The sequence below is a fragment of the Paramormyrops kingsleyae genome, chromosome 6, assembly GCF_048594095.1.
Source record: "Paramormyrops kingsleyae isolate MSU_618 chromosome 6, PKINGS_0.4, whole genome shotgun sequence".
Lineage (NCBI taxonomy): Eukaryota > Metazoa > Chordata > Actinopteri > Osteoglossiformes > Mormyridae > Paramormyrops > Paramormyrops kingsleyae.
This window is the reverse complement of record NC_132802.1, coordinates 17,065,859-17,084,732: the sequence shown is the minus strand read 5'-3', so window position 1 is coordinate 17,084,732 and position 18,874 is coordinate 17,065,859. Positions and strand designations below refer to the sequence as shown.

General features: G+C 44.0%; 3 protein-coding genes across 8 annotated transcripts in view; 1 reads left to right on the top strand and 2 right to left on the bottom strand.

Annotated features, from left to right (window-relative positions):
• rnf43 (ring finger protein 43) overlaps window positions 1-5,090 on the bottom strand; it is a 72,089-nt gene extending 66,999 nt beyond the window's left edge. The window contains exon 1 of the mRNA XM_023833129.2: window positions 2,518-5,090. Within this exon, the coding sequence (XP_023688897.1) occupies window positions 2,518-2,763 (246 nt within the window). The 5' untranslated portion in view covers window positions 2,764-5,090. The remainder of the gene's footprint in view (window positions 1-2,517) is intronic.
• A 321-nt stretch (window positions 5,091-5,411) lies between these two features.
• Window positions 5,412-8,010, bottom strand: hsf5 (heat shock transcription factor family member 5). Of its 2 annotated transcripts, XM_023832940.2 has the most exons (6): window positions 7,887-8,010; window positions 7,546-7,774; window positions 7,328-7,467; window positions 6,741-7,079; window positions 6,493-6,587; window positions 5,412-6,254 (listed from the first exon to the last, which is right to left on the bottom strand). In XM_023832940.2, the coding sequence occupies exons 1-6, from the start codon at window positions 7,906-7,908 to the stop codon at window positions 5,955-5,957; spliced, it is 1,125 nt and encodes a 374-aa protein (XP_023688708.1). In that variant the 5' UTR covers window positions 7,909-8,010; the 3' UTR covers window positions 5,412-5,954. The 2 variants fall into 2 exon arrangements, with proteins under 2 accessions (XP_023688708.1, XP_023688707.1); XM_023832939.2 differs by having other exon boundaries at window positions 7,328-7,774.
• A 5-nt stretch (window positions 8,011-8,015) lies between these two features.
• On the top strand, window positions 8,016-12,053 carry supt4h1 (SPT4 homolog, DSIF elongation factor subunit). Of its 5 annotated transcripts, XM_023832942.2 has the most exons (7): window positions 8,016-8,160; window positions 8,493-8,592; window positions 10,299-10,371; window positions 11,074-11,180; window positions 11,266-11,321; window positions 11,506-11,559; window positions 11,700-12,053. In XM_023832942.2, the coding sequence occupies exons 2-7, from the start codon at window positions 8,561-8,563 to the stop codon at window positions 11,765-11,767; spliced, it is 390 nt and encodes a 129-aa protein (XP_023688710.1). In that variant the 5' UTR covers window positions 8,016-8,160; window positions 8,493-8,560; the 3' UTR covers window positions 11,768-12,053. The 5 variants fall into 5 exon arrangements, with proteins under 5 accessions (XP_023688710.1, XP_023688712.1, XP_023688711.1 ...); XM_023832944.2 differs by lacking the exon at window positions 8,493-8,592 and having other exon boundaries at window positions 8,023-8,160; XM_023832943.2 differs by lacking the exons at window positions 8,016-8,160; window positions 8,493-8,592 and adding an exon at window positions 9,605-9,644.
• Window positions 12,054-18,874: the final 6,821 nt, after the last annotated feature.

Sequence of the window (18,874 nt, the reverse complement as noted above, 5' to 3'; positions counted from 1 at the left end):
TCAGAGAACTGGCTTCACAAGCCGACCACACACCCCTGTCCGCCAGCCCTATGGCGATAGAGGCGTCACTGAGGCTCACCTGCTCCCCAGAGGCTCTTCACCACAGCCAGAGTGTGCCAAATAGGCAGAATGTCCCACACGGGCCAGAGTGTGCTATCCCATACAGAATGTCCCACATGGGACAGGACAGAGTGTGCCATACAGACAGAATGTCCGCACGGGCCAGAGTGTGCCGTCCCATACAGACAGAATGTCCCACACGGGCCAGAGTGTGCCGTCCCATACAGACAGAATGTCCCACATGGGACAGAGTGTGCCGTCCCATACAGACAGAATGTCCCACACGGGACAGAGTGTGCCGTCCCATACAGACAGAATGTCCCACATGGGACAGAGTGTGCCGTCCCATACAGACAGAATGTCCCACACGGGCCAGAGTGTGCCGTCCCATACAGACAGAATGTCCCACACGGGCCAGAGTGTGCCGTCCCATACAGACAGAATGTCCCACACGGGACAGAGTGTGCCGTCCCATACAGACAGAATGTCCCACACGGGCCAGAGTGTGCCGTCCCATACAGACAGAATGTCCCACACGGGCCAGAGTGTGCCGTCCCATACAGACAGAATGTCCCACACGGGCCAGAGTGTGCCGTCCCATACAGACAGAATGTCCCACACGGGCCAGAGTGTGCCGTCCCATACAGACAGAATGTCCCACACGGGACAGAGTGTGCCATCCCATACAGACAGAATGTCCCATAGCTGGTAAAGTGCGTCACACAGGCCAGTGTGTGCAACATGGCCTCATCTTGATACCTCTGCAGTGCTGGGTACCCCCCCCCCCAAAAAAGGTTTCCTAAAACTTATATGTCCTACACAAAAACATCAGCAAGCAGATGCTTGGTGCCTCCGCAGATGCTGAAAGGCAGCCAATTGTCTCCAGTAATGAAGAGACGGCAGCCTTACTAACACGCTAATAATACTGCAGACACTGGAGTCACACACTCTTAGCAGTAAAAAAGCTTCTGGGACTGACTATCATTCTTCATATGCTCACAAAAGACAGTGGTTTTTGCTATAATTTCCCAGTCATGTGAAAAAAGCCCAGTCAGACCCTTATACTGTTCCTTAAAGACTCCTTATGCTTACAAATAACTCAGATGTAATCATGGGGAAATGCTGATTATTTATATAGAAAAAAACAGACACTCTCTATTTACATTTAATCACACTTAGGTGAGGAATTACCAACTCAAATATCCATTATTATTACTGCACATTACATCTTATCACAGGGATGGTGTTGCTTCGTTTTCTACTCAAAAAACCTCACAGAGATGCAGTCTTCACTTGTCCCTGCTTTAACAAGGATGAAAAAGCCACTGTCAACTGTCAGGAAACAGGCACAATCCTCCCTATCTTTTACGATCCTGGTGAAGGACATTAATAAATGAACATGGGAATAATGGGGAAAAGTTATTCTTATGCAATTAAGTTGCTTCTGGAGATTTCAGCCACTATAATATCCACGCAGAAGCCAGAAGAGATGGTCCCTCTTTACATCTGAAGGTGCACTGAACTCCCCAGATTTATGGAGAACAGCCACAGTACTCATCACTATCAGCATAAATAGCTTCTCTTGCCAACTAAACAGCGCAGGCCCTGAATTTTTTTTACCAAGCCACAAATCACCTTAGAGAGGGGGAGCTTGTGGGAATGGCTCCACAGTGAAAAACGGTGTTTCATTGACAGAACATCATGAGAACCAAAATGCACAAAAAAGGAAAAGCTTAATACGTTGATAATTTAGGGGTTATTTCATCAGAAATGCAGACTAAACTTGTGACTGAGATTCATTGTATTGTTCCCACATGAGGAAACAGACTGGTTTGCTGGATACTTGCGGTTTATATAGCACCATTTCTTTGTGCATTTTGCCAAGGGAAAAGGGCAATCATGCTTTTACAACTGATCTTATCCAAACAAGCCTGCAGTCAAAAAATAAAGACCTGCAACGGGTAATACAGCTGTCTTGTTTTTTTTTTGTTTTTTTTATTTTTAATACGACAGTTAGTTCAAGGATTCAAGGGTTTTATTTGTCACGTGCAAGGTATAGCTATAGTCAGACCATAACCTGCAGTGAAATGCAAGGTGGTCGATTCTGCCATAAAAACAGTGAAAGCAAGGTATACATTAAAAAGACATTAAAAGTAATAAAATAAATGCGTGAACAGACTGAATGCCTGTCAGCAAGGGCATAGGAGGTAGCTTGATATTTGGGGTGGGGAGGGAGAGATGATTTAATTTAAAAGCAAATTCTATTAAGTGGAGAGGACAAATGGGGCCAAATTAAATATTTGGGTATAAGGTCCCCTGTAATCCCTGGTTCCAACAGCCGTGCCTGTCAGCATCTCAGAGGTGCATTTATTTGATCACACCATGTGCCATTTCTGAACAGTTTCAACTGCAATACACTGGTATTAGGAGTAAAGAGCATCCATGTAAGAACCCTACCTGCATGAGCCTTCCTTCGGCATGGCCTCTCACCCCAGCCCCAGCAAAGACCCCCTCCAGGGTAATGGGCTTCCCTGCCTGCTCCTGCTTCAGGGGTGTCACCTTGATGACGGCTTTGGGGGCCGATCGCTCCGACTCCACAGCCGCCGCCGCCAGCTCCAGGCCAGTCTGGCCCAGCACCAGCTGCAGGGCCGCCATGAGCAGCCACGGCCAGAGCCCGGCCAGTTGCCGCGGAGACAGGGTCATTGCACCGGCTGCGGCGGCGCTCTCCGGCGGCACATGGTGCGCAGTACAAAGCAGGCAGTCCGCAAAAATGCAACCCCCTCCGACTATCTTCCGATCTCCCCAAGGCTTGTAGGCGACTGCAACCTGCAGAGCTTATATGTCCAAAATGCGGCCGCACATGCACAAGTCCTAAAATGCGCACGAGTGCATGGCTCCCGATGGCATGGCCCCAATCTGCAACCTCCTTCTTGATCAAGTTAAGAAAAAGTTGTAATGATATTGGTCATCATTTTAAAATACAATACAAACTTTTCTGGAAGGAAATACAGCATGCATAATTCAGATCCACGGGAGCATGAGTGGCAGAAGTTTGCTTAAAAAAATATTTTGAAAAAAAGTACCTAACAAGAGTACCTGATTTACCCTCTTACTAAGTGTTGCCACTGAGACGGGAAAAAGGCTTTGATTGCATTTAAAAAGATATCGTTACAGGAAGTGCTGTAACTATACAATGTAACTAGCGAGAAGCATGCATTGATTTTCCGATCCTCCCTGACGCCCTATTGTACGCATTTCCAGCTTTCATGTCGCTTCTGCTCACCCGATTCTTCTTCCTCAGATTGGAGAATATCCACTAACTTTATTTCTTCTGTTTTTAATAGTCGCTATGTCTTGCAGATATTTACAGATCCGAAAGCCACTTTCCAAACCCTTCTCGCTCGCTGGTACAAGATGACTATTTACAGCAATCCCATCCGAGCCTGTTTATTTCATGTAATCCACAGTAAATTTAAAATGAAAGAATGCACCATTGTGACATATTGTATATGACACACGTCTAGTAGCACAGATATTTTGGATTTCTTTCAACGCCGTTTCCCTCTTCCAGACATTGGGATTTGAGTAATTTACCACCTATGTGTTTCCAGTGCGGGGGAAAAACTTATAAGTTGCGGGTTTGTCTCTTGTAAGAGCCGGGGGAACAGGAGAGCATGCTGTCGTTGAGTAGGAAAAAAAGACACGAACAAAATATCAGAAAATCCGGGAAATAGGCAGGTAGAGAGAAGGCAGAAATATCTGTAGCTAAACAGCGATCAAAGCCAGTGTATTTATTTTACGTCCGAGGGGGGCTGCAGAAAATCTGCTAGCTAGCAGGACACCTCGCTGGGGTGTAAAAAACACGTGTAATTTCTGAAGCAAAACTACACGCATGGCGCCCAAGATAAAATACTCCGTGCATCTAACACAAGATCGCTGTCCGATGTCACTTCCACGGTGGTTTTTTGTTCTAATTTCCAAGCCGAAATCCTTTTGAAGCTGAACGAACATAAGCAAGCAAAGAAAAAAAAACTTCATAAAAATGTAAATCAACTTCAGCGAGTTCTTGGAGGCGGTTTAAAAATTTGTTGGTAAACTAAAACGAGTTCAAATACTTCAAAAGCAATCCTTAAATGGAAGGATGTACGCAAAAAAAGTCAAGCAAAAGAGAAAAGCTTCACGTTTGTAATGTCTCCTGCTCGGCTTCCCCTGGGACCTCATTGAGCGTCTACCTGCTCACTGCCTGCCTGCCTGTCACCGAGGGTGGAGCAGCTATCGGCGGCACTGACCGAAAGGGGCCGCCATGCTCCCCCTGTCGGGAAGGCGGCGCGATCAACCCCGGCGAAAAGGGGTTAGGATCTCTCTAATCAGCGAAAACATTTAGGGAAAAGCACCTTCATGCACAAAACAGAAATAACGAACAATTTTTACATATTCAGCATTTAACTGTTACCAGTTCTTGATTTTTCGAAACACCTTTTCACTCTACCTGCATCTTAATCAATTCAGTATTAATGTTTTTTACTGAAGAAATAAAAGACATTGGACTTTTTAGTAAATAAAATGATCCATGGAATCACTTTAGTTAATAGTGACTGAACAAAAGCATGAAGGGAGACGATCATTTCGGGACTGCTATTTTGCTTGACTGATAGTTATTCTTCAATGACGCCCTAAATCCCCATTCAACCTGCAATCACGTATTTAGCAGCATAACGGCTCCCCCTAGGGGCAAAGCCATCGCACCGCAGTTTTTAAAGAACATTAAATTTGAACCAAAATGCCTTTTAAATGAAACCTTCATACCAGTAGTACAGATTTTAGGCCAATGAAAGCATTTCATATTGGACCCCCAAACCAGGTCAATCCAATTATGTTCCAAATTTAGAAACGAGAGTAATTTATGGAATTTAGAGATTAGTTGTCATTGTTGACACACCACAGCGCACAGTGCAAAACAGCAAAATGTGTTATCTGCATTTAACCCATATGTGACATAGCAGGGGGCAGCTAATTCAGCGCCCAGGGAGCAGTGCTTGGGGGCGATACCTTGCTGCTTAGGGATTTGAACCTGCAAGTTTTCAATTACAAGAGTACTTCCCTAACCATTAAACCACCACTGCCCATTATAGACAGTCACGCAAAGTGCACCTTGCTGTACGGTGATGGTGGAGTGAAAGGTTTTCTCTTTTAATAACAAAATCATGCTCCGATGTAATTAAACTTATTCTGAAACAATTTTTAAGTTCAGGTATATCTGCCAAGTGTTTATAGTTCTATAAATAGACTCCTATCTATCCACTCATTACTAATTTGAATATCACTTGCATGCATGTTAACATGCCACACACTTAAGTAATAATTTTATGAAACTATTTTGGACAAAAAATTAAATGGAAAACAGATGAAAGACAGGCATGACAGGAAAATATACAAATAAAAAAAAATAAAAGAAAGCCAGAACACCTAAAAGTCACTGAGTTAAACAGGTCCTCAGATGAGCTTAGTACCCTTGAGAGAAGTAATTCCATATATTCAGCTGAGGAACAGGTACTTTATAAATCAGTAGCCAACATCAGTTACTTTTGTAAATATTTGTGAAATAAAAATATTATAGGTACTGACAGTAAAGTACAATAAAAGAAAAGCACAATACCAAATGTTAACCTAACATATGCAGCTGAAATATCCCATATGTATTTATATATCCCATTATAATAATGCTACAAGGTGGGAACAATATTTTCAGAGAAATCTAATGAGCCAGAATAACTATACTCTTGATTGCAATATTGATCTTTCATTTTATTGGCTCCTGGAAGACTCAGAACCCCAGTGGCAGCATCTGCTTTGATGCTGACTGGCACAGTGGCCTTAATCCCAACCAGAGGGCTTTAGCCACAGTGAGACATACAAACTGAATCCATAACAAGAGGCGAGGTGCTCAAACTCAGTAACTTTTGGGGGCTGAGCTGGCCCGAAGCAGGCAGATCCGAATTGGGGAACTGAACCACCTCTGATGGACAGGTGAGCTGGATCAAGTTTTCAGGGGTCTCCACTTTGACCATGCATAGTTTGGGAGATGCCTGCAGCTCATTAACCATTTGGAAAACCATATCCAAATTGACAGTCTCATTCTCATTGCTTTGCTGGTCCTGACTGCAGGGACGTAAATGGCCTGGTGGATAGTTTGTCTGAAATAGTAGCAGGAAAGCAATAAACTTATTTTACTCAAAATCCTGAGGTACAATCTACCATTAAAAAACTCATTATTTCTTTCTGAAGACATTTTTCTTCTTATTACAGTAAATACCAAACCATCATTAGAATACAGCTAACTGCCGTTATATTTCAGCCAGGTGCAAAATTCCATTTTGAACACTACACAATTGTCCTAACATGGCATTGTATACCCAACTGACAGCTACAAACCTGGTAATAGCAGTAATGTGGTAATGGTGTAGATTGGGGAACACAGCCTGTAGGGTCAGTAGTCACTGGGCTCTGGAAGAAACCATCAGACATGGCTGCAAAAAATAGACAAGAATAGAGTAAAGAGAATGACCCCTGGAACCAATAAACCCCATATATGCAACAGAACTATTATGAATAACTTGTACTGCAGTGTAACACTACTCATAGTGTAAATGCTAAGTTGAAAATACATAAGGCCGAGTCACCTGGTGCATAACATGCAGGGTGGTACTGAGTAGGTAGTGAGTGATTATACTGCAATGCAGCAGCAGGCACGGCCAGCGCTCCTGGCTGAACTTGGGCGGTAGCAGGAGCAGACAGGGCAGCACAGCTGAAATTGTACTGCAAAGCAGGTGCCTGCTGAATGACCGGAAAAGAGATGCCTGTTTCCACACTGGGCCCCACCATCCAGCCACACAGGGGATTGGGGATGCAGTCATAACCCATCAGCAGGTGTTCTTCACTCTGGGGGGGCTGATGTGGGGGCATGGCTCCCATCTGTGTCCCCTGTTGGGTGTGTCCTGCAAGCCTGTAACCTGCAGTCACTGTGAAATAGGCCTACATCAGCACAGTAACACACATACACCTAAGAGATACCTTACTTATTCTTGTTTAGGATACCACTTTGCCTCTGGCTGCTATGGATAATACAGCAGGTATTTAAGCCCTATGATGGATTGGAGTCCCATCCAGGGTATCCCCTCTCTCATCCCTCTGCCTCTCAGGTTAGACCCAGGAATGCATAAGTAGGTAGAGAAGATGGATGGAGAGACTTTCCTTTTATATTACATACCATTTGTATCTTCAGTCCTGTTTTTCCTGCGGCCCCGAGAACTGGGCAGCCTGCGGGGCACCTCCAGCCCAGCCTGGATCCTTGCCTTGTTGGTACTGGTCAGCCGCTTAAGATTCACCAGCAGGTCGGGGCGGCCTTGCCTGAAGTCAGGGTTAAAAAAGTGGTGATGCAGCACCCCCATGTGGCCGGGCATCGGCATCACCTTCCTGAAGCCGTACAGGTTGAGCTGCCGGTTGAAGCTGGAGAAGCTGCTGGACTTGAAGGCGCCCCCGATGGGCGACAGCAGCTCGGCCTCGAATCGCCGCTGGTCTATGAAGACACCAAAGCCGAACCAGTCCCAGCGTACCGAGCTAACCCGCGGTTCGTTCACAAGCTGCCACAGCTTGGCAGGGAAGCTTTGGGGGTTGATGAGGATGGCGTGGAGGCCATATTCCCCATCCGTGGACTCTGTCAGTGAATGTAAAACATACAATATGTGAAAAGCTCATTCCCGCGGTGAATTTGAGCTAGCTCTCTAAACTAGCTGACTTCCAGAGTGTGACTCGAACGTAATGAAGACCTTCGCCGGCAGTCCTTATCATGGCGGTCTGTCAGGGTTTCTAGGCGGCTCTGCCTGACCGTTAGAGTGCGCGCGCCTGGCGCTCGAGCCCTAACAGCTTTATTATGCTTATTACCATATAGGGATATGGACGCAGCGTCCTGTCCGTTCATTTCGGGCGTTTCTGCACGTTTTCTCAAAGCTTACGGATACTGACAAAACGGAGCAGTTCCACCAGAAATCTGGGGGGCAATTTACCCAGTAGTTCAAGCGAAAATTATAGGTGTTTATCAAGGTAATTATGTTGTACGCACAATAAATTATATTGTGTGCACTCCATAATCATGGTATTGAACACTCTACTTAAACCTTGGAATGTTACAAATACATTTGTTACACCGCGATAACGTTAAATTCGATATCGAGTTCTCCGACTAATATATCCTTTAACAGATTAATGATGTCCAGCACACTGACAGCGATGCACACGCACCGTTTGTTTTTTTTTTTCCATTTCAAGCCCTTTCAATATTTGTGTTGTTAATTTCCACTAAAATGGCATATTTCCGCTGTGGTTCTGCATTGAGTTAATCGCAGCTCTTTCACACCCCTTATTTGCTCTTCCAGTTTTCTTTACGAGCGAATTTTGTTTTGAATCTTCGTATGTCCTGAGTTCATATAGCACACTCTGAAACATGAGACAACCCCTTGGATTTTCATATTACTGGTATGTATTTCCATGCACTGGATTCATCAATAGGCTAATAACTCTAAGACAGCTCAAGTATATTGTGTTTTGAACAGTTACTTATGGAACAGTACACAACATTTATTGGACAAATAAATAATAAAGGCAGATCTGCAGGACCAGGTTTAATTGACCCTTTGCTTTAAAGTTCGGCTGATTTCACGTTCACGATAATGTATTGTGTGCGCAGCTTAATTATCAAGTGCGCACAAAGTAACATCCCAGCAATCAGTATACACGGCATTATTAAGTATTACTAAAATCTAATTAGCTGCTATAACAAGGATGATCTCTGCACTGCCCGCCCCCCCCAGCTTGCCGGTGTTTATGTGTTTACGGTTTATGTGGCGGTCCTGTTAACCGGTGATAAGCGGCTTCATGCGCCAATGTTTACGTATTCTTGAAAATGTGTGGTTAATATACAGCTTCGTCAATTTTGTAAAAGTGAAACAATATTGTAAATATTTGGAATTGTCCATGCACATACTTCAGCTAACTTAAAATATATACCTGAAGAGCAAAAAGGGATTCAATTTTATATTCATAGGCTGCTATCACCTTTACAACTGCATGCATGCATGTTTGCTAAATTACAAACGTGCGGGACAAGTCGTTTTCTTCATTAGCGTAACTATTTTCTTTATTGGTTCTCCCAACTTTCAATAAAATTTCCGAACGATGGTTTCCAAACCAGATTTGTATTTCATAATGCAACTTCTTTTCATAATGGTGCACTCTGTCAATTACTTTCCGATCCATTATTCGGCCTAGCAGATACAGGAAGTAGTTTGAAAAGTCGCCACCAGCAACCTCCTTCATCCGCCTGAAATCAATCAAATGTCCGTGGGATGTCATCTATAACTATGGTCCCGCTTGTTTCTTACCCGAAGTGAAATAATTAGTCCTTATATCATTAATCAGTACAAAGAGCTATTTTGTCCCCCACAATGTAATAAAGGCCTGTTTCATTTTTGACGTTGTGGTGATAATTTTTCAGGTCCCCACAAAGATCTGTGAATGCAATGAAAAAGGTAAAAATGCCAAAAGTCTCCTTTTTTTATTTGTTTACTTATAGTTAAGGTTAGGGCTGGGTAGTGGGTTAAGGTCGTCATGCTGTGATTAAAGTTTTCCCCATAGAAGTGAATGGAGAGTCCCCATGAAAATATAATTACAAATCTCTCTCTCTCTCTCTCTCTCTCTCTCTCTCTCTCTCTCTCTGGGTGTGGCGAGCAATATTGAGTACAGAATTTTTAAGACTCAGATTTCATTAGGAAAATTTAAGTACAGTTTATGAGAGAGATGTAGAATCACAGGAACACCTGTTTTATTTTGGTAATGTTATTCTTAGGCTTTTAAAAGTTTTTTGGGTTGCTTTGCATGGTTGGCTGCATATGTATGTATATATATTCCCCTTTTTTCTTTTGTGATTTGTGTTGCGGTTACAGTCTGGTTACCGTGGAACATTGTGTGTGCAATGTTAAAGGTCAAATTGCTGTGTTTGTTTGATAAGCATCAATAATAATAATAAAATTTTATCAGAGTACGTCTTTCTCAGTGCGTACATGTGACGCAAATTCAAGGCGCCGGAAGTCGTCTTTATTCCGCTCTCAGTGGTGTTCTCAGCTTGCGTTTAAAAACACGAAATCTTTGAAAAATTATATTAAATACGTCGTTCTGCTTCACAGCCGAATGGCGCTGGAGACGGTACCCAAGGATCTTCGCCATTTGCGAGCTTGCTTATTGTGTTCCCTTGTTAAGGTAGGATTCATGTTCGAGTTGAGTTTTATACATTTACGATCTTGTAAAATGTCATTTTAAACTGTATAGGAATCTTGCTGTCATTGTGTATATGAGCGAGTCGTAATTGTATTAAATACTGTTTCGCTAATTTACCAAGTACCTAGTACTCATGTGAAATTGAAACCGCTTAGAATAGGGCGTCCCAACTTTTTGATGTTTGCCGACTGGTCTGCATGGTACAAAAAAATACATAGACCGCGGATGGTGCCGGTGGATTAATCGGCGATTTCACCAGTGTAACTATTTACATTTTCTTCAGATGCGAACAATAAGTGCGAACGTGAGGGGCTGAAAACAATGAAAACATACAATTAATTTTTATAAATTAACCAGCCCCATAATCCCCAGCGTTCCACCGCCCGGTGAAATACTGACCACGGACCGGGGGTTGGGAACCCTTAGTTTTGAAGGCGTCACTCACTTCTCTTTGTTTCAAACGTTTCTTCCTGTATAGGTGATGCTTAAATATGTCGTAATAAAACCCTTGCTTCCTATTAACGCATCTTTAGTATTGTAGCCACTTGTTTGGCCATAGTTGGTTAATTAAAGATTAATGCAGTAACAACTGTGGAGTTGTTCTGACAAATCGAGCAAGCGAAATAGCCATGCTTTATCTGCTTAACTTGTCCTTTTTGGGGTTTTGCTTTTCACCTTATACAGACTATTGATCAGTTTGAATATGATGGCTGCGACAACTGTGAATCCTACCTGCAGATGAAGGGGAACCGGGAGATGGTGTATGAGTGCACAAGCTCTTCCTTTGATGGGTATAGCCCCACTCACAGTTACTGTACCAAATGTCATTTTAAATCTTCATTCTGTGTGTCTGATGACCCATCTTTTGTTCTCCAGGGTCATAGCGATGATGAGCCCAGAAGACAGCTGGGTAGCCAAATGGCAGCGAATCAGTGAGTGATTTTTGTCTTTGGGGAAAAGCTATGAAATGTATAATCTTGTAATAAATAAAGCATGATTGTAGTATGTTACTGAACCTTGAAAACATGGTAGAGTAACAATAATGTGGTCATCTTTCAGATGGTTAAGGGAAACCTGTTTTATAATAAAAATGTCTCTCTGCCTGCTCCCCACTAGGTAACTTCAAGCCTGGGGTTTATGCAGTGACAGTGACCGGCCGGCTTCCGCCGGGTACGAGACGTGTGACGCTCCGCTGTCATCTGTTCTCATTAAATTTCCGCCACCTGGAGCCCAATTGCGGCCGTGAGCCACACGCCATCTCCTCCCCTCACTGCCGCTTCTCACGCTTCCTCTTCCTCTTTCTCTGTCAGGTGTCGTGAGGGAGCTGAAGAGCAGAGGGGTGATTTACAAGTCCAGGGACACGGCCGTGAAGACATAAGCGTGACCTGTCACCCTCACCACTGCTCGGTTTCACCCCATGAGTTAAGCCAGAATCTGGTTCTTCACATGATCTTGTTTCATTTGCTGGGCTCTTTAAAAGAACACTAGAGTAGAACCACTCATCTTCTGCCACAAGAGGGCGATCTAGTGTGTCCTAGGCATACTTGTCATTTGCTGTATCAAGGTAGCCATTTTCTTAATGTTTCTTTTTTTATGTACTTTTTATTTTAAAACACCAAGCCTGTGATGTAAGTGACATGTAATAAACTATGTTATGGTTTGCATTTTTTATTTCACCTTAAGGTGATTTACGGGGGGGGTTATTTATTTTTAAGGATCCCTTCCTTGTAGTTTGGGCAGGTTTACCTTTGATGGACATTTTAGCGAGTTACAGACTCCATCCATCCATTTTCCAACCCTGGACGGGGGGCCAGCCCATCGCAGGGCACATTCACACACCATTTACTCACACATGCACACCTACGGGCAGTTTAGTAACTCCAATTAGCCTCAGCATGTCTTCGGACTGTGGGGGGAAACCGGAAAACCCACGACGACATAGGGAGAACATGCAAACGCCTCACACATGGAACCCTGGCAGAGACTCGAACCCGGGTCCCAGTGGTGTGCGGCAACCACTGCACCACCTCGCCACCCCCGAGTTACAGACTGCTGCTGCTGCTATATGAAATAGCATAATTTGCGGAAATGACAGGTGTAAGTAATACAAGAATTGAATTATTTGCATCAGTGAAGTTAAAGAATTCTGGCTGAAGGACAAGTTCTCTGAGTGAATAAATTTGACATCCATTTTTTCTACTGGATAATCCCAGGACCCATAGTTCAAAGGGAGATAACATATTTGTGTTTAGTATGATATTAGTTTATGTGGGATACTATGGTTTAATCTTATGTTGTATTTCTAGTAGAGTACTGAATGTGGTGTGTCGTGTCATCTCTCTCACAGCTTTCAGGAGGGGGGGGGAGCATTGGTGTCCAGGGGAAAATACTTATTTCCGTCTTTTACATTCTGCAGCAGTGATGTACAAACTGAATTACTGCTATTTCAAAGTTCACATAAGACAAATGAGGGAGGGGGGGGCAAGTGGCAGAGAAACCCCAGGGCTGTGCAGCCGCTTGCACAAGCCACGTGTCACGCGAGGGGGCATTGTTGCACTGGGCTCACCGAAAGGGGAAATGGTGCATCCTTTTCAGGAAGTTGCATCAGGCAGCTGTCATGAGGGGAGAGGGACCTTAACTGCAGCATGTATAGTTTTTTCACCTCTGTGTTACCGAGTCAAACTGCAGTTTGAGGGAAATGAGCAGGGAGCCGCAGGCTGCAGTGTCGCATGGATTTAAATAATAAATGCAGCCTCCTGCATCGATGGTGAAGAGGCCTGTTTGGAATATGAAGATGTTACTAATAGGTGACTAAGGCTCCTTTAACCAGTCTGATGAAAGTGGTTTGAAACAGAGGGCTGTAATACTTCAGCCTGTAATCCCCACACACACCTAAGCCCTGTGATGTATTTAGGTTGAGAAAACAGCGCAGTCTATATGTTGCACCACAGAGCTCTGGAAAGCCTTAAGCAGAGAGTCTACATGCTGAGAGTCTCAGAGAGTCTTTCAGTCTATATGTTGCACCACAGAGCTCTGGGAAGCCTTAAGCAGAGAGTCTACATGCTGAGAGTCTCAGAGTGTCTTTCAGTCTATATGTTACACCACAGAGCTCTGGAAAGCCTTAAGCAGAGAGTCTACATGCTGAGAGTCTCGGAGAGTCTTTCAGCTGAATCTTGGCCTCACCAATACTTTGGTTATGAGTGTATGGATTTGCTTCATCTGTATTCAGGGAAATTATTCCTCAGCCAATAAGTGAGATATAACTATTTGCATTAACTAACCTCTCTGAGACATAAAAAAATACACAGTGTTCTTGCAGTGACATTGTGGTGACTGATAAGTAATGATAATTCAAGTTACTTATCGGTGTAAAATCAGTCATCCACTGGGTTATCGACGGGAGTGGAAAACAATCTTATTTGTGTAGACGTGATTAGACTTCTCCGTCACTGAAGTAGGTGGGAAATCATTAAATGTGAGCCCTAGTCCTTGTCATCTCCTAGAAGAGGGTAAATGTAGAAATGTTTTAAGGAACATTGGGTTGTAATTATTATGGTATCATTGTAAGTAACATGAAAACTTTGAATCCAGTTTTAAGAGTATATGCTAGAATCCTCTAAAAAAAATAACAGAAACTACTAATGGCAATACTCCACTCCAGGGTTTACAGGCAATGAAAAACATACTGAACTTTTCACTGAAATGTAGTCATTTACAAGCAGAGTGCTGAGAAGGTGTGGCCTATATTGAAAAGTACACACATGTAGCTCAGCACCAATGGCTGTCTGTAGCGTGTTTCTGCGAGGACAGCAACCCCAGCAGAGAGGAACCACTTACTAAGCAAAGCGATATTTCAGCAGATCTGTGGAGGTGTAAGAGCAATGAAGACCTTTAAAACCAGAGCTGGCCATCCTCACCCTGCCGCCTGGAACCTCGGCGGGTTGGATCATGGCCGTCTAACCGGATGAACTGATTATAACACAACCAGAACATGAAGGCCCGAGTCCGAACCTTTCCTTAATACTCACTGGGTAAAACATTTACGTTTTATCTATTTAACAGATGCTTTTATCCAAAGTGATGTACATTGGCAAGGTCAGCCAGTCCCTGGAGCAATGGGGGTTAAGGACCTTGCTCAGGGGCTCAACGCTGACCTCACCCTGCTGACAAGGCGACCTTCTCATCCCAACCACAGCATCCTAACCCACTAAGCCATATGCCAACTATGCACATATGACTTACTGCTGTTCGGTTTAATGGCCAAACATGTTCGTGTGAAACTCAAACTATATTCTCAAGAACAGATACGAAAAGACTTGGGGGGCGTAAAACAGGAAGATGAACACCATCACTAAACCTATTGTGACTGCACCTGATTTCCCTGAATCGTTACCGTGGGCAACGATTTTAACCTTGTTACGTCGGTAACACCCAGCACATTGGCATTCTAATATTTATGAGGAATGATAGCCAGTGTCAGCCTTTAAAGTGGTTACACTGGTATAATTAAAATATACCATATAAAATATAACCATACAAAAAAAAAATAGCCCTACAACCAAATTCCTCCACGTCCAACTGCTAATCACAAAATGATACACATCCTTCTAAAGGTCACCGGGGGGAACATCTGAGAAGGGTTTCTCCAGCCTTTGCCTGTCAACTATGCTTTCCAGCCCAGTGAGTAACGTTCAGTCATTTTTCAGCCAGGGGATGTTCAGGGAGCTGCGTAGCTGACGGCGACTTCCTGTCACTTCTGTTTCTGATAATAGATGAAAGATGCTTTAAATGAGTAAAAGCAGACTGAACATTTCAGGGGAAACAATGGAAAAAAAAAAAAGGTCATGAGGAAGAACCACAACTCTGTACAGGACCCCTCCCATCAGCTCTGCACACAAGAAATGGCGGAATTTTCTTTGTAAGAATTGTACTAAAACCCACAGGCTTTTCTACTCACTTTTCATTGGCTGCCTCCAGCAGCTGTCTGACCATATTAGGCAAAGTCGAAGCCACTGGCTGTTTGATGCCAAACGGCCTAGTGATCACAAAGGCACATACGCCTCACATGACCTTTACCTTTTCTCATTGTTGCCTGTCCCTTTCACTTTAGAGAGCCTCTCCTCTCTAACATCATGGTTTCACCGCCACGCACATAACACATATAACACAGACAAAGTCAGCACACACCAACACGCATCCAGATCATAAGAATGTACAGAGCATCATCAGGTCCAGGCAGAATGTTTGACCTCCTACTGTATCAGGTCAGAAGCCACTCTGAAACTTCCTTGCCATGACTCCGGCATGTTATGGCAGGACAGGGACATGTTGAGGTGTCGTGAGACCCTGTAGCATGTTGGACACAAGTTTAGGATTGAAACCTGAGTTGTAGCTGAAATGACTACTTCATGGGGTTTGTAGCTGAGTGAGGAAGGGTGATCTGCATTTGTGTCCAGGTCATGTTTTCAAATCCCAGGGGTGGTAGGGTGATCACATCACCGTTGGGCCCATGGGCAACAGGGGTGTCGTAACACGGACTGACTGCTTTCTGACCTCATGCTTTCCTCTTTCGTATGTCACTTTGGATTAATGTGTTTGCTAAACGTGTAAAATTGTCTGTATTTGTCTGTAATGTCAGTCAATAAATAATCATACATGTCTTGTACAGGGTCCATCCAAGGCCTTCACACTAACATTTCTGGACTTTCCCCTCATTCTCAAAAATGGAAAACAGGTACTATTTTAAAGCCCATTTTAGTCCTTTTAAAGCTGGGTTCACTATTGTGAATGACTTAAAAGCAGATGTCATGCTTGTGTGACTCTCGCTTTCCTCAACCTGTTGCAACCGCCACTAAAACCACTCGCCAGCTATCAGCAGAGTCAGCGAATCGTATGCTTGCAGCCTGTGTCCATCATGCTTTCACAGTCAAAATGTGCTCCCTCCTCGGCTCCTAGACCAAGCCCGGGGACAGATATCGGGGGATGCTGCCCATCTGCGGCCCCCAGCGTCTGCTGGAGGACCTCAAGCCATGTTGGACATTTGGTCTATCCAAACACCTCCAACACTCAAGGAACTAACCCACCTAGTCTTGGGACCTGTACTTGTTTTGGTCAGATGTCATGGAGGCGAAAGAAAAAAAAAATGGCACTAGGAATTAGGATGCTTCTGCAGCTCTCTGGTAGATGTCTGTCTGACTGTATGTCCTGCTTTGCATGACCTTGTTGAAAGGGATAGGCACTTTCTCTGCTAAAATGATGTAAGAGGAGTGTTGGGGCTGGCCAGTGTGTGGTGGAGGTACAAACACACGGGCATGAGGGCAGGGTGCAAGAGGAATGGTGTTGTGTGGTGGTGGTGGGGGGATGGGAGCTGGCCACTGAGATAAGGTATATCTGGGGGAGCAGCGTGTCCTGCCTCAGGCCAGAGCCTGGTCCACCACAGACACCACACCCCCCCCACCAAGCCACCCCAAATCCATCATGCAATATTGTCATCACAATGAGCTTCCAGGTCCCACCCCCCTGCCCTGACTACAATCAATGTCTCTGATATCTTCCTAGCACACCTGGTGATGGGATGTTGCATGCAGTGAGATAATAATAATAATAATTCCAGAATAATTCCAGAAGAATGCTAAACATCTAGATGGTTCACCTAAAGACAACTGGCATCCTGTCCAGGGTGTCCTGTGCCCTGTGCCCTGCTATGAACTGGCATCCTGTCCAGGGTTCTGCTGCCCTGTGATGGACTGGGACTGGCATCCTGTCCAGGGTTCTGCTGCCCTGTGATGGACTGGGACTGGCATCCTGTCCAGGGTTCTGCTGCCCTGTGTCTTGACCCTGCTGTTCGTGTTGCATGTGTGTAAGTGGCCGTGCAAAGTACACAAGCAAACTCTCATAGACGTGACCCATTTTTGGAAATGGACTGCATCACTAAAGGTGGCCAGATAGTTCAATTCACTTCAGTTTTTTTATATAGTGTCTTTCATACCAAGGATCTTTACATGGGTATACTGTAATACATTACAACATCATTAAGACTGAATAATGCAAAAACAAGGAAAAGGGAAGACAAAGAAATGAAAACATATACTTCAGACGAAATCAACGTCATTTTAGGCAATACTACGTCTCATGAGCCGTAATCACTGCAGTGATCACCATTTCAGTGCATGGCCTGCACAGGATCCCCGAGGTGAACCGTCTCGTTTGTTCTGATCCTATCCGCCGTGGATGATCAGCTGACATAAAGGTGACACATTAGGGTTGGTCAGGAGGACTAATTATGTAGTCGCACGCTGCACTGCACTTTAAATCGTAAAAATTAATACGTGTATTCATGTATTTCTGTCAGTAGTAAATGTCGTAACTGTAACGTTCACCATGAATGCCTGTGTTTCGTTAGTATGTAACCATAATCCTGTCTGTACTGCACTAGTGTTAAACCAATAGTAGCCGTTAATAGAGCAACTTTCATTTTGAATGAGCTATCATTTCCTTCATTAAAATGACTCCTCCACGCACCGCAGTACGTCACATACCTGTCAAGTTTTGGATTTGAAAATAAGGGAAATTTTCCGGCACCCACCGCGAGCCATCCCACCACCCCAACCAAGCTCCAGTATCCCTTACATTTTAAGACAGATGTACAAGAAACTTAAAATAACCACTTGTCATTTACATTTTATTTTCATTACACATTTTCTTTTTAATTTCTCATGTTCACTCATGTGGCTCTCTGGCATTCACTAATGACTTATTATACAGATTTGTTGTAGACTTTGTATCCTTGTTGAAGTCGTCACAGAAGGTGAAAGTAACGTTGTTTTTGGCACACAGCATTGCCATTTTAACCTCCGCATTTATGACCTGGTTAATGTTGTAAATGACCTGCAGACCTGCAGGTGGCAGTTCTCGCGAGGCTACTGACAGTTCAGTTTGGAGAGGCAGAGGATTTTTTTTTAATGATATTATAATACGGGAGATTTACGGGAAAATACTAATACGGGAGGACGGCGGGAAAGAGGGGTGAAATACGGTAGTTTCCCGGCCAAAACGGGAGACTTGACAGCTATGGTACGTCAGCTTGCTCCTGCTGCACAGGTGACATTCTGCGCCCTCTAGGGACGTAGCGTGACATAGACCGAACGACGTTGCACAGTCGCTTTAAATATGCGATACATTGTTCACGCCAAGGTGTTCGATTTCATTTTGTCCAGTTGTCATTGGAAGTGTATGGCCAACATATCAGGAACAGAGGAAAAAACGTGCTCTTGATGTGGTTTTACACGCGAGGTTAAAGTGAAAGGTTAAAGTCACGTGAGCAAGGTAATTAGAAGGGATTCAGCATTAAACTGAGGGAGCCCAGAGGTTTGGACCCAGCTTTGTTCTGAATCATGTATCTGAGGTAATTCTGAACTATCTTTGGTCATCTGTAACACCTTAACACTTCTGTATTCCTCAAGTGAGAGACTTTCTTGGGTTGAGT

Bases quoted from the DNA above. Each gene is read 5' to 3' on its own strand.
- hsf5 (XM_023832939.2), bottom strand. From the start codon at position 7,908: ATGATAAGGACTGCCGGCGAAG. The intron at 7,775-7,886 runs GTCTTCATTACG...ATTCACTGACAG, and splicing joins GATAAGGACTGCCGGCGAAG to AGTCCACGGATGGGGAATAT. The intron at 6,588-6,740 runs GTGACTCGGCCT...TATTTTTTGCAG, and splicing joins CCCTGCATGTTATGCACCAG to CCATGTCTGATGGTTTCTTC.
- supt4h1 (XM_023832942.2), top strand. From the start codon at position 8,561: ATGAGACAACCCCTTGGATTTTCATATTACTG. The intron at 8,593-10,298 runs GTATGTATTTCC...TCTGCTTCACAG, and splicing joins CTTGGATTTTCATATTACTG to CCGAATGGCGCTGGAGACGG. The intron at 10,372-11,073 runs GTAGGATTCATG...CACCTTATACAG, and splicing joins TATTGTGTTCCCTTGTTAAG to ACTATTGATCAGTTTGAATA.